Source organism: Myotis yumanensis, unplaced genomic scaffold (genome assembly GCF_028538775.1).
Source record: "Myotis yumanensis isolate MYYU_CA2020_CCGP unplaced genomic scaffold, mMyoYum1.0.hap1 SCAF_5, whole genome shotgun sequence".
NCBI lineage: Eukaryota > Metazoa > Chordata > Mammalia > Chiroptera > Vespertilionidae > Myotis > Myotis yumanensis.
This window is the reverse complement of record NW_027223756.1, coordinates 29,769,179-29,782,300: the sequence shown is the minus strand read 5'-3', so window position 1 is coordinate 29,782,300 and position 13,122 is coordinate 29,769,179. Positions and strand designations below refer to the sequence as shown.

Genomic DNA, 13,122 nt, shown 5'->3' with positions numbered 1-13,122 from the left:
TTAAGAAGTTTGAATAAGAGCCCTAGCCAGTTTGGCTCAGTGGCAAGAACGTCAGCCTGTGGACTGAAAGGTCCCGGGTTCAATTCTGGTCAAGGGCACATACTTGTGTTGCTGGCTCGATCCCCTGTAGGGGGCATGCAGGAGGCAGCCAATCAGTGATTCTCTCATCACTGATGTTTCTATCTCTCTCTCCCTCTCCCTTCCTCTCTGAAATCAATTAAATATATATATATATATATATATATATATATATATATATGGTTGAGTAAGAAAAATCTTTTTTTTAAAACTAGGAAATGAAAAAACCATAATCTAGGTTTTCCACTAAGGACACTGCATGGCCTATTCCTAAAAAAAGGTATCCATCTTTTTAATATAACATGAGAACATGGCCTACAGCTCAGCCTTACTCATAATGGCTGGCCTTCCCTCAACACAATCCTGCCTTCTACCTGGACTAATCTGTGAATCTAGTTGTCACCAGGTCATTGGTCCTTCTAACTGAGGCCTTAGTTTCTCCCTAGCCTCAATTAGTTCCTGTCTCTTTAAAGCACACATGCATGCATACACATAAACCTCATCTTTCCTTTTCATGAATCCTCAGGATAGCTCTGCCTTCTCCATTTTGTGTGTTTGGAAGGAATGAAAGCAAAATATATGAGATGCCAACGTAATTTCTCCTTTAGCAGAGCTCCGAAGGACAATTACCCACCCAATCTGCCCAGTTTTATAGCTCTCATAACCCTCCTTTATGAACACACTGTGACAGCCGGATGCTGGCATTGATTATGGCAGCAGTCTTCAGCCACATTCCTATTTAACTGCAAAGCAGAGCTCCTGCCTACCAAGCCAGCACAGCTCATGTGACTTTTTTAATTACTGTATTTATGTAAGCCTTTTTCCAACCACAGCCTGTGTCCAACTCCCATCAAAACTGGAGAGGATCTGTGCTTGCCACTTCTCTAGTGGCTCTCTGGCCTTCTGGCCTAGGGTCTCTTGTAAAATCAATTTAGGGCTCTGGGCTTTCTCAGCAGAGGTTTGTGTGCACAGGAAGCACATATTTTTCATTATGAAAAAGCTGAGAAAAGATAATAAAACATGTTGGTAGATGCCAAGGGCAGTGGCTCACCTGGCACCGAGATAGATCAGCAGAGCCTGTAGAATAGGAGATGGAGGGGCGCTGGAGGGGGCGGGACAGCGAGAAAGGGGCTCCAGAATTTGGGGGATGGATTTAGGAATTACTGCTGCTGAGCCCTTGCCCCTCTGGGCTCCAGCTTCACCAGCTGTGCAGCAGGATAGAATCATACTGACTTCAGCTAGATGCGGAAGGAAGTTTTAACGTTCAAAGGAAATGCTGGTACATTTGGTGAGCAATCTGGCCTCTCTGGCTGAGTGTGCCACGGTGCAAGTCTGGCAGGGAAAGCCAGTGCTCTTTAGCTGCTGCAGCTCGGCTAAGGATCCCACTGCAGGCACCAGGATGTAGTCCCGCAGGGTTAGGCTGTAGGAGTGAGTAACAAGCATAATCTACCCGAAAACCTCCTGGAGAGATTCTGAAAACCAAGGTGACCTTTGTGGGTGGGCGAGCCATTAGCCGAGTGAGAGCGCTGCTGGAGAACGGCAGAAAGAGGATCTGCGTGGGAGATGGGAAAAGCGTAGGTTGAGCCTGCAGGAAAGGAAAGGCGCCATACGTGTAAGAACCGGCGTCCCGGGGGCGCTCAGCGTGGGTAGGCAGGACACACGGCTGCACCAGGACACACCAGGTTTTCTCCTTGGCAACTCCAAACCCAGCGCCCCTTCAACCCATAAGTAACAAAGGGGATGAGAGTCAAATAAAAGCAGCCCTTGTTAGAATTCCTACCCTTTCTCTTCTGGGGTCTAAGTCCAATAAGGAGTATGCTCATCTATGCCTCGGCATTCGCATTTTTCCAATTCGGTCTTTCCTGGGCGGGACTTCAGGCCTCGCCCACTGGGGCCCCGCCCCGGAACCTCCCCGGGGCGGGGCTCTCCTCGGCTCCCGGCTTCCCTTTCCTCCGCGGCCCCTGCGGGGGCTGGAGTGTCCCGGCCGAGCTCCGAGCTCCGAGCTCCGGGCACGCGGTGAGTAAGGACCAAGTCGGGGGAGGCCTTGGAGGTTTACCTGCCGGGACAAGAGGCAGCGGTGGGGAGGCTTCTTTCAAGGCACCGGGCGAAACTGGGGTTCGTTTCCTCCTGACCCCGGATTTGGAGGGCATCTTGAAAAGACTCTGGGAGTTCGTAGCCCTCGGGTCGCCCCTTGTTTCCTACCATCCCTCTTGTCCCTGGAGAGTCACATAGAGCTGGTCGTGGAGAGCCTAGCTCCCCTGGCACGAGGGCCAGGGGCTTGGGTAAGGTGGTGAGGAACACGTGGCCGGTGGAGTTCCGGCAGTTCCTTCAACCCAAGGCCCTGAAAGGGATTAGTTTTTTGACCTAGACAGTAAGCCCCCTGTAGTTACTTTTTGCTCTAAATCATTTAGAGGCGGTTAGGAATGAAATTAGAGATGGCTGGGAAAAGGTATGGTCTTAGATACACTAACCTGAAATGAAGGTAAATTATAAGGGTGAGTTGGGTGGGAATGTTTATTAGCATTCTTGCAAACATCTTGGTTGTTTTCAACCAATAGTCGAGGATCTTTGGCAGGAATGTCAATCTGTCTCAAGTTCCTTTCACATCCAGTACTGAGACCAATTACTTTTCTGAAGTACTGCTTTTATAGTTCTTAAAGAAACCCAACAACCAAGGCCCTCCTCAACTTAGTTTTAGCTAGCCTTCCAATTTCCCCTCCCAGGGTAACTTTTCCCTTCTACTCGTATCCATCATCTCCTTGACTGTAATGTAACTCCTGATAACAGCAAGTGTTTATTGAGTGCCTGTTCTATACCAAATAGTATTCTATGAGCATAATTTATATTCCATTTAAGTCTCCCATCCACCTTGCATACAGAGTACTATTAATAACATTCCTATTTTACAAATCAGGAGACTGAGGTAGAGACTTTTAAGTTACTTGCCAGCTGTTTATTGGCTGTTAAGCTTCCTGATACTTATTGACCAGACCATTGATTTGATCCTGTTGAACTGCTGAGGGACGTAAGTAACAATAACATGTGAAAATAACGTTAACCAAGGGAAAATTGTTCTATTGCCTGTTATTGTTTCTGTAGCTCAGGCCTCACATAGTTACGGGGCTTGGGGGCCTGGGGTCTTGAACCCCACACAAGTGTTCACTAACTATTGGCTGACTAACCTGGAGTGCTTTGATTGCAGTTGTGGACTTTGGACAGATGCAGCGTCAGGTGAGTACAACTCCATTCACCTACCTTTGGCCCCAGCTGTAGGCAGCTGCCTAGGTTGGCTTATACCTAGGCAAGTGTTACACTGCTGGAAGAACAGCAGCCCATAGCTGGTTGGCATTCTGGGCCTGGTTCATGCCAACTCGGTTGTTAACTATACCAAGATGCCAGCATATGTGCTTATCCAATCTGTAAGAGCATGACTTTGCAGGGAGAAACCTAAAAATCCAGACCTTTCTAAGTGGTTCTGGTGCAACAGGTTTGGTAGTATGAGGTCACTTGAATCACACATTGGAAACAGAAAAAGTAATCAAGCCATGAAGGGATGTATAAGTAGAGAGAAAAAGTCAGGCTACCAAGTACTCAGGGGGCCTTATACAGGCAGGAAGTACATGGGATTTTTGCTAATTACTCTGAAATAAAATGTCATGGCTCCCACTCCCCCACCATACAGAGCTAGTCAGGATGATCCCTTTGTGGAGGGATTTCATAGCTGTACTTTGTATGAGAATGCCTTATAGGAAAATGTTTATGTGAATTTGCTTTAAAATTATGGGCATTCTTCTCTACTTCATTAATAAAATATAAAAATAGCAATTGATTAAGGGGCTCTAGACACTTGGCCTAGCTACAACCTTAATAATTACTGGTTTAGGCTGACCAGATATTTGTGGTTTCTTATTTCAGGGGTGAACAGAGTTGGTGCCTTTTTGGAATAGTAAATCTTGAGCCCCCTTGGTAATGATTTTGTTTTGGAATGCTAATTTTCTGAGGAGATCATTCTCCCTTCTAGGCAAACACTTTTCACTCAGGGTGATGCAGGGGATTATCCATTAGAGCTGACTTAGTTGCTGCTTCTGTGAAAAGTGACTTCCTAGTTTCCATAAGAGGAACTGGTGAGAATGTTGGGGAGATGGGGGAGTTATTTATCAAAGCTAGTTTTGTTCTATCAATTGGCTTCCCCTTAAGAGGATTCCCTTAGCTGAATGCTTTTTTTTTTTTTTTTTGAATACTTCAGATGTTCGATGTGAATATGCCTTTTATATATGGGGTCTTAAAACTAGTGATATTTAGAGGGTTTGAGGAATGGTTAGTTTTAATGGTAACATGGGCAAGAAAAAGGCAAATAATGGGAAGTAAAATAATTCCTGTGAATATAAAAAAATATAGTAAATTATAAATAGCAGGTGGCATTCTATTTACATCTACAGAAGTGTAGCCTTAAGAGCTGCTGTTTTAATCTGGGATGTTGAACAGTGGAATTTTTTTCTTTTTAGGATGACTTGAAAGTTGGGCATCCTTGGCCCTCCTGAATAGAGGAAATTAGTGGCAGGTGGACAGTCTGTGTATGGAATTTCAGGTAAACGTCCCTATTCGTCCCAATATTGCCTATGTGTCAGGCCTTTTGTTAGTCGGTGTCCATCAGAAAACATTGGGAGGCAAAGGCACCTATATGTGTCCCCAACAAATTCAGCCTCAGTAGGATTTTGATAGTTGTGGTCTGAAGGCATGTAGCATCTTTGAGATTATCTGTATCATTCCATCTGAGGAATTTATAGGGAGATTGTACATTCCATAAGGGAAAGGATACTGTATCTTACCTTGTTCACTGCAAGAACCCAAGCTCAGTGCCTGGCACATGGCAGAAACTCTCTGAATGTTGGATAAAATGACTGAAGGCATGGCAAAGGGATTCTTGTTTCCTATTCATTTAAAGGATTTGGCAGCATGGTCTTCAGTCAGTGCTTCCAGGCCTCTGTTTTGTAGTCAACATTTAATTCATGGGGATACTTGTATCCATGTCTTCTGCCTGGGGTGCCAGGGTATCTGAAACAAATAAAAAAGCTGTTTCAGGAATTATCCAGCGGTTGTCAGCTATCCAGGCTAGTGCGATGCCTTGGATGGTGTTACACTGTTGGAAGAGCAAGCGCTGCCTTTAATGAGGTCTGGCTCCAAGCACTGTTTTGGTGTTGTGGCCGAGTACCTTTGGGCAGTGTTTTGCACCTCTGAGAGTGGAATAACTCCTCCTGTGGAGTTAGTCCTAGTCTGGGTGCGAACAATTTTTTAAAAATATATTTTTACTGATTTCAGAGAGGAAGGGAGAGATAGAAACATCAATGATGAGACAGAATCATTAATGGGCTGCCTCCTGCATGCCCCATACTGGGGATCGAGCCCGCAACCCAGGCGTGTGCCCTGACCAGGAATTGAACCCTGACCTCTTGGTTCATAGCTCGCTGCTCAACCACTGAGACACGCCAGTGGGGCCAAACAATTTTTTTCTGTTAGAAAAGGACCCCTGTTGAGGACAGCCTGTCATTCCTTTTCTCTGAATTCTAGGTGCCTTCACCAGAGAAACCTGTCTCCATCGGAACCTCAAATGTGTATGTAATCCTTTTGTCGTGTAGGTCCTAATTAACTTGCTTCAGCTCAGATGGGTGGTATGAAATTATATTTATATATATATGTGTGTGTGTGTGTGTTTGTGTATGTATATGTATATATATTGGTCTCTGCCCCTGGTTCCTGCCCCAGAGCTCTTAAAACACTTGTAATTTCCTAAGTGATAAGAGCACTAAGAGCATCTTGTGTTTAATATTCAGCTTTTTAAAATGTTGGTTCCTGACCAGAGCTCCTAAAGCCCATGGAATTTCCCAGGTGATAGGAAATTCTTCTAATGGGGGATGGTCACCAGAAACACCTATTAGTCAGAAGCACTATAATAACTGGACTTATAATTTGGAGGTGGGAGGGGTACGGCACAGTCTTGGGGAATGTGCCCTTAACCTGTGATATCTGATGGTTTCTAGGTGTAGATAGTGTCAGAACTGAGTTAAATGGTAGGAAACCCAGCTGGTGACCCAGATTTGCTTGGTTTGGGAAAACCAAGCTGGTGTCAGAAGTGTTGACAATGGTGGTAGTGTGAGAGCAGAGGAAAAACATAGAAGTGAGGTTTTCTTTTCAGGTAGAAAACTAAACTCATTTTCTAGAGTTCTGCTATGCAATACATATGGCTATTTAAATTGACAAAAGATTAAGTAAATTCAGTTTTTCCATGTCAGTATCTAGTGACTACCAGTGAACAGTTCAGAATAATTCCACCAATGCAAAAAGTTTTATTATGCAATGTTCTAGAGGAGGGTTGGCAAACTTCCTGTAAAGGGCAGGATAATATTTTAGGCTTGCACACTACATAATCTCTGTTGTAACTACTCACCTCTGCAGTTGTGTAAAAGCAGCCATAGACAACATAGTAATAAGTGAGCATTACTATGTTCCAATAAAACTTTACGGGCGCTGACATGAGAATTTCGTAACAATTGTAGTGTTGCGACAAAAAATTTGCCCCCAGCCATTTTAAGCTCAGGGTCTTTCAAAAACAGATGGCAGGCCCTGACCAGTGTGGCTCAATTGGTCATTGGTTCGATTCCTGGTCAGGGCATATACCCAGGTTGCTGATTTGATCCCCCTGTCAGGGTACATATGGGAAGCAACTGGTGGATATTTCTCTCCCTCTCTAAAAACCAATAAAAACATTTAAACAGATGGTAGGCTAGAATTGGCCTGCAAGTTACAGTTTACTAACCCCTGTTCTAGAGAATGAAATTCAGGCCTTGAGACTTGACAGGGTCAGGGTTAATACCAATGTATGAAAAATTCCATATTGTTAATACTTTTGCGTTATAGCAAACCTTTACCATACAGCCTTCATCTTTTAGAGGACTAAGGTGACTTCAATAGTCCTAAGAACACAGTCTTGAATTCCAGCAGCGCCTGATCACAGCCTCAGTCCTTCATAGTGAAATAGAAATGGCTTCGCCTGGCCGGAGTGGCTTAGTTGGAGCATCATGCCATGGACCGAAAGTTTGCTGGCTCAATTCCTGATCAGGTACATAACTGGGTTGTGGCGGGGAGAAGGCACATAAGGAAAGCAACCGATTAATAGTCCTCTCCTCCACCCCCACCCTCACCCCCCAATCTCTAAGCATGTCCTCAGGTGAGGATTTAAAAAAGAAGATCCCACCCTAGCTGGTTTGGCTCACTGGATGGAGCGTAGGCCTGCGGACTGAAGGGTCCCAGGTTTGATTCCTGTCAGGGGCATGTACGTTGGTTGCAGGCACATCCCCAGTGGGGGGTGTGCAGGAGGCAGCTGATCGATTCTTATCTCTCATTGATGTTTCTAACTCTCTATCCCTCTCCCTTCCTCTTTGTGAAAAATCAATAAAATATATTTTTTAAAAAAAGATCCCTGGCCGGCATGGTTCTTGGTTAAGAAGGGTCTCGGGTTTGATTCCGGTCAAGGGCACATACCTGGATTGCAGATTCCCTGCCCCGGTTGGGGCTCAGGGGAGGCAACCAATTGATGTGGCTCTCTCACATCAATGTTTCTCTTTGTCCTCTCTTCCGTTCCCCCTCCCTTACACGCTCTCTGAAATTAATGGGGGAAAATGTCCTCTAGTGAAGATCAACCAAAAAAAAGAAAGAAATGGCTTCTATGGAAAGGAGAAATATATATCATGAATAGCCAGGGTTTAAAATATGGGATCTCAATTCCTCTGAGCATCCAGATTGTCCTGACCATGGTAACGCTACCCAGGTGCAAAAAGAGGCCCCTGTGTTGGTTCTTGAAAAGGGATAATTTACTTGGTTCTTGTGCTTGTATTTAATACCTAAGAGGTTTCAATGACTTAATCATGCACATTAAGATAATTTTATGGTATTTCCTGCTTGATAAGTGAAGTTTGTCACCCATTACTCCTTGTTGACTTGATTTTCTTTATTTCCTGGTGAGCCTAAGATGAAGTAAAACATTTCAAAGTAGCTTTTTATTCATTCCTTCTCTTTCCCTATCATCTTTTTTCCCATGCTGCAGTGGAAACTGAAATTGGACTGGCAGGTTTACTGGTCTGTAAGTATTCAAGCTGCCACCTCCTGCCATAGGTAGCAGTTAGTAAAAACAAGTGCCCCTCTTTGTTGCCTTGCTCAAGTTTCAAGTTTAATATATCATACTAGAGGCCTGGTGTACGGATTTGTGCATTGGTGGGTCCCTCGGCCTGGCCTGCGGGGATCAGGCTGAAACTGGCTCTCTGACATCTCCTGAGGGGGTCCCAGATTGGGAGAGCATGGTTCTCAGGTTACATACCGCAGCTTGACAGCTCCTGCATTGAGCATCTGCCCCCTGGTGGTCAGTGCATGTCATGGCTACCAGTTGGACAATCGAAAGGCTTAGGCTTTTACATATATAGATTAAAAGGAAAAACTAAAGCAGGATGACTAGGAGGCCCCAAGCATTGAATGCTATCCTGCGGCTTGTCAATAATTTATTTTCCTTTCAGGGTTGAAAGAACTGTCAATGGACTTTTGCATTGACATTTCTGATTGCGCCTCAAATTTTAATCAGGAAAACAAAATTTCAGAGGAATACATTCTACAGGCTCCAAAGGGACACTAAAAGGAGGCTCAATGCCTGGGCATTTACACAAAGGAGAAAACCTTATAAGAGCAATTAATTAAGAACTTTAAAAAGTGACAGTGACTCCTATTAATCTTGCTGCTTAATTGGGGCTTTAAAAATAGCTTCCAGTTAATGGGCCTGTCAATATTCTCTTGGGAAACAATTTCACTGACTTAATCAGTTATAATACTTAGACTGTCTGCTTAAAAATATCTTTCTCTTTATTGCTATTTTAATGAACCAACTTGGTGGGTCATATATTTGTCCATTGAATATCTTAAGGCCTGGTTTAAAGGGGCCCCTCTTACTTTGCCCCTCCCAATTCTCTAGTAAAGGGCCTTTGGGGTGTGAGAATGTTCTATACTGCTTTATTACCTGAGGAGGAGGTGGTAAAATGGACCTTGCAGAAAAGTTGTGACAATAGTATGAAGAATTCCCATCTACCCCTCATCCAGTTTCCCCTAATGTTTACTGTTTTACAATAGTATAGTACATTTGTCACAATGGACTAATGGATACAGTATTAACTAAAGTCCATACTTTATTCTGATTTCCTTAGTTTTCATCTAATGTCCTTTTTCTGTTCCAGGATCCCATTGAAGATACAATTAGTCATCATGTCTCTGTAGGTACCTCTTTGCTGTGACAGCTTCTTAGACTTTCCTTGTTTTTTGATGACCCTGAGTTTTGAGTCAGGTATTTTATAGAAAGTCCTTCAGTTAGGATTGAGGTTTTCTCATTATTAGGTTGGGGTTAAGTGATTTTGAGGAAGACCACAGAGGTAAAGTGCCATTCTCGTCACATAATCAAGAATACATAATATCAGCATGATTTATTACTATTTAGAAAAATTATTTTAGTATGTTTCTATTGATTTTTGAGAGAGAGAGAAAGAGAGAGAAGCTCAATGGGCTGCCTTGAGCCTGCAACTCAGGCATGTGCCCTGACTAGGAATTGAATCGGAGACCTCTTGGTGCATTGGACGACACTTCACCAACCAAGCCACACTGGCCATGGGGTGATTTATTACTGTTGATCTTAGCCTTGATCACCTGGCTTGGGTCTTATTTGCCAGTTTTGTCCATTGTAAAATTCCTCCTCTCTATCCAGTACTGCACTCTGCCATGAAAGTCACCATGTGCAGCCTATACTTAAGGAGAGGGAAGTTTTGCTCTCCTTGGAATTTTTCAGAAATAAACTGGTCTTTTTCTCCTCCATTTATTCAACTTATTTATATCGCTATGGACTTATAGATATTTACTGTATACTTGGGGAAATAATCCAATAATATTTTTTTTTCTTCAGTTGTTCCAGCTTTGACCATTGGGAGCTCTTTCAGTTCACTCCTGTGTCCCATCAATATGCCCCATCATTGTGGGGTTATTGTTATTTTTTTAAGGACTTCTCATTTTATGGCACTATAAAATGCTCCAGGCTCATCTTATATAGTTCCTATCTCAATCCCAGAGTGAACCATTTATTTAATGGGCCCTAGTTCCTTTATTATTTAATAGTATTAAGGAACTAAGATCTGGGTGCTCATGGTAGAACTATGAAATATATTTGTTTACTAATATATATGTATACCAGGATCCATAGTTCATTGCTTCCTATATTCTATATCATTTTATTTTTTACTATTCAGTGCATTTTGTCCCATTGTCTTTGATTATTCTCTTTCATCTGGAACAGTGAGCATATTGCCTTTTATAGTAGATGCTGTTGACCCCAAGTGACTGATAGTTTTTACCCTACGAGCTCACAGTAGAGGATGGGAATTTTTTTATCAGCTGCTGGTCAAAGGGAGGAGCCAAGCCCAGGCCTTAGTATCCTAATGAGTTAAAGGAGAATGGAGATGCCCTCAAGAAACAGAGCTTCTTGAGTTAGAATCATGGCTTTACCAGTGTGGCAGATAGAACTTTTTGTCTTCAGTTGTGATTCTCTAGAGAAGAGCTCAAAGGGATTAACAAATGTTGTAATATGCTGGCCGTCCCAGGCAGTGATGGGTTGGACGGGAGGCAATGAACAGAAGAAGGAAAGGACAGAATAGAAAAGTTCTGTCCCAGCTTATACTACTACTCACATGGCATTCTATACTTTTCTACACTGGGCTTCCATTTCTTGCCCCTGTACCACCCAATCATAATCTGTTTCTTCACGGGACTCTTCATATTAAATTTCTCAGATCCCTAAACCCCCTCATCTTTGTATAATAGCTACATGAGGGCGATTGAGGAAGAGACAATAACCTATAATAATTAATCATCTTGTCAGAAGATTGGTCATTTAACTCTTAACCCTTTTGTGGCTTTTATCAACTGAATCCTATGCTAGATAGTGGGGATAAGTGATCAACCAGACACTGTCCCTACTTACCTTAACATGGCCTGTCAGATCTAGCCCATAAGTTTCTCACCTCATCTACCACCTTCAGATTTCCTTCTGGTCACACTGGTTTCTTTTAGTCTTGGTTTATCTCACTCCCATGTAACTAAGCAGCCTCAGTTCTACTGACAGCTAACTAAAGAGCCTCAGCTGGTAATATTAATATTTATGTGTTATAATGTACCCTAGAGTAAGGCCATAAGAATATCCTGTTTTTCAATAATACCCAAGTAAAAGTAATGAGATTGCTAGTTTTCTTTAAAAGTTTTTTGAAACAAAAATCATGAAAACAAAGGTGTCAGATTTCCAAATCATTTGCTAGTGGACATTAAAAGATAGAATATAGTGTACAAATATTTGAAACTAAATTTAGCTTCAAAAAGTACTTAATGAAAATAATGGGTTTGCAGAGGATTTGTTCAAATTTGATACATCCATTAACTAAAATATGTGGGCTTTTGTGTGTTTTTTGGGGGGGGGATAACCTGCAAATGTCTTCATAGTTAAGAAAATTTGTGAAACATCTTTGTGTATAAGTTATAACTATAGGAGATGCCAAGATAAAACTTAGAACCAGATTTAAATGGATAATTTTAACATGTTCACTCTGGGGCTCTATAAAAATGAATAATCTTTGAAACTATGGTTTTGTCATTTTAGGATTTTTAATGTAAATATTCTTCAGGATATGTGGCAACATAGCATGTTGACAACATTTGCTGTACATTGACTGTTCCAGAACTGCTAATAAACTCATTCTGCACATCTCTTAATCTTCTCAACAGCCCCACAAAGTAACACAGTTAGTGGATCCAGGAACTAATGTGGTGTTCAGTGATTCTCCCCAAAGATGGCAGTTAGTTTAGGGCTTTCATGTATAGTGCTCCCAAGTCTTTACAACTAACTCTCATAAATATCTACTTGTCTTTGTTGTCATCAACTCATTCAGACTAGCATCTTTCAGTGTCTACTGAAATGTCTGTCCTCTAGTGTCTTTACACCTATTACAGATGCCAAATACTTTTTTTCAGGCCATTAGCATCTTAGCCACTCTTGCTGCAGCTTTGAGGACAATTCCTTTTGCTCTTAACATACACAGAACTTACACAGACATACCCTTTAGCCTTTAAAAGGAGTCCCCATCTACTTTATTCTTTTTCTCATACATACCATCCATGAGCCACATACCCATGAGTCTCAGGTTTTTAAAAATGTCCCTCTGGGGAGTCTGAATGGGTCACACATCCCCATCCCTATTCTTACCTATGGTAGGGCTTATCACTTCCTGTTCCTTAAGAACTTTTATTAGTATTTAAGAGGATATGAGTGAAGTTGGGTTCCCTTTTTAGTTTCACATATATACCTGCCAGATAAAGGGATAAAAAACTTTAATAGGTACACATTACAAACAAACCATTATGTAATATAACACAAGCCATTTCTAGATTTAAGAATACATTGAGGATATTTGCAATTAATCTCAAAAATTACATGATCTCCCTATAATGCTAACATGGTGTTTGCTAAAGTTGCTAAGAGTCAAGATTCCTATAAATGAGATCTTAAATGGTAAGCTATACCATGTCCAAGAAGTCTCAGCATAATTCTCCTAGAGAAAACTAAGATATTTAAAAACTGAATAAAAGTAACGAGTATTTTTGGAACTAGTCAAGTTGATTCTAACAAGCATTATTCCAAAATAATATTGTGGAAATGAGTCAAAGGAAAAGTAGCCCTACCCCATGTGAAAACTGCAAGAATAAAGTGAGGTGGTACTGACACATGAATATCAATGAATGGAACAGAGAAGTCCAGAATAGATCCTGAAACAAGTTGTAAGAAAAATAAGCAGTTTTTTTTCTTACAATTGTGTATTAGCTTGCCTTCTAAGAAAAGCAGAATGAATACATAAAAGGGACAGATGTGACTAGATTTTAAAGATTGTGTGTGGAAAAGCACCATACAAGAATAGGTTT

The 13,122-nt window shown here is 41.9% G+C and overlaps 1 protein-coding gene and 1 non-coding gene across 10 annotated transcripts in view; both read left to right on the top strand.

The window, feature by feature from the left end:
- The first annotated feature begins 2,027 nt into the window (after positions 1 to 2,027).
- The window catches only part of MATR3 (matrin 3), a 50,418-nt gene continuing 39,323 nt past the window's right edge, over positions 2,028 to 13,122 (top strand). The window contains exons 1-5 of one of the 9 annotated variants that reach the window (XM_070414874.1): positions 2,028 to 2,094; positions 3,281 to 3,309; positions 4,584 to 4,666; positions 5,647 to 5,690; positions 7,012 to 7,195. Coding sequence is in view for 1 of the 9 variants with exons in the window: in XM_070414877.1 (XP_070270978.1) it covers positions 7,160 to 7,195 (36 nt within the window). In the remaining 8 variants the exon portion in view is untranslated. Of the gene's footprint in view, positions 2,095 to 3,280; positions 3,310 to 4,583; positions 4,667 to 5,646; positions 5,691 to 7,011; positions 7,196 to 13,122 lie in introns of those variants that run through there. The other 8 variants (XM_070414875.1, XM_070414868.1, XM_070414867.1 and 5 more) reach the window with 8 other exon arrangements.
- On the top strand, positions 5,167 to 5,367 carry LOC139011876 (small nucleolar RNA SNORA74). Its single transcript, XR_011471692.1, has one exon. It is a non-coding gene; the product is annotated as a small nucleolar RNA SNORA74 (small nucleolar RNA).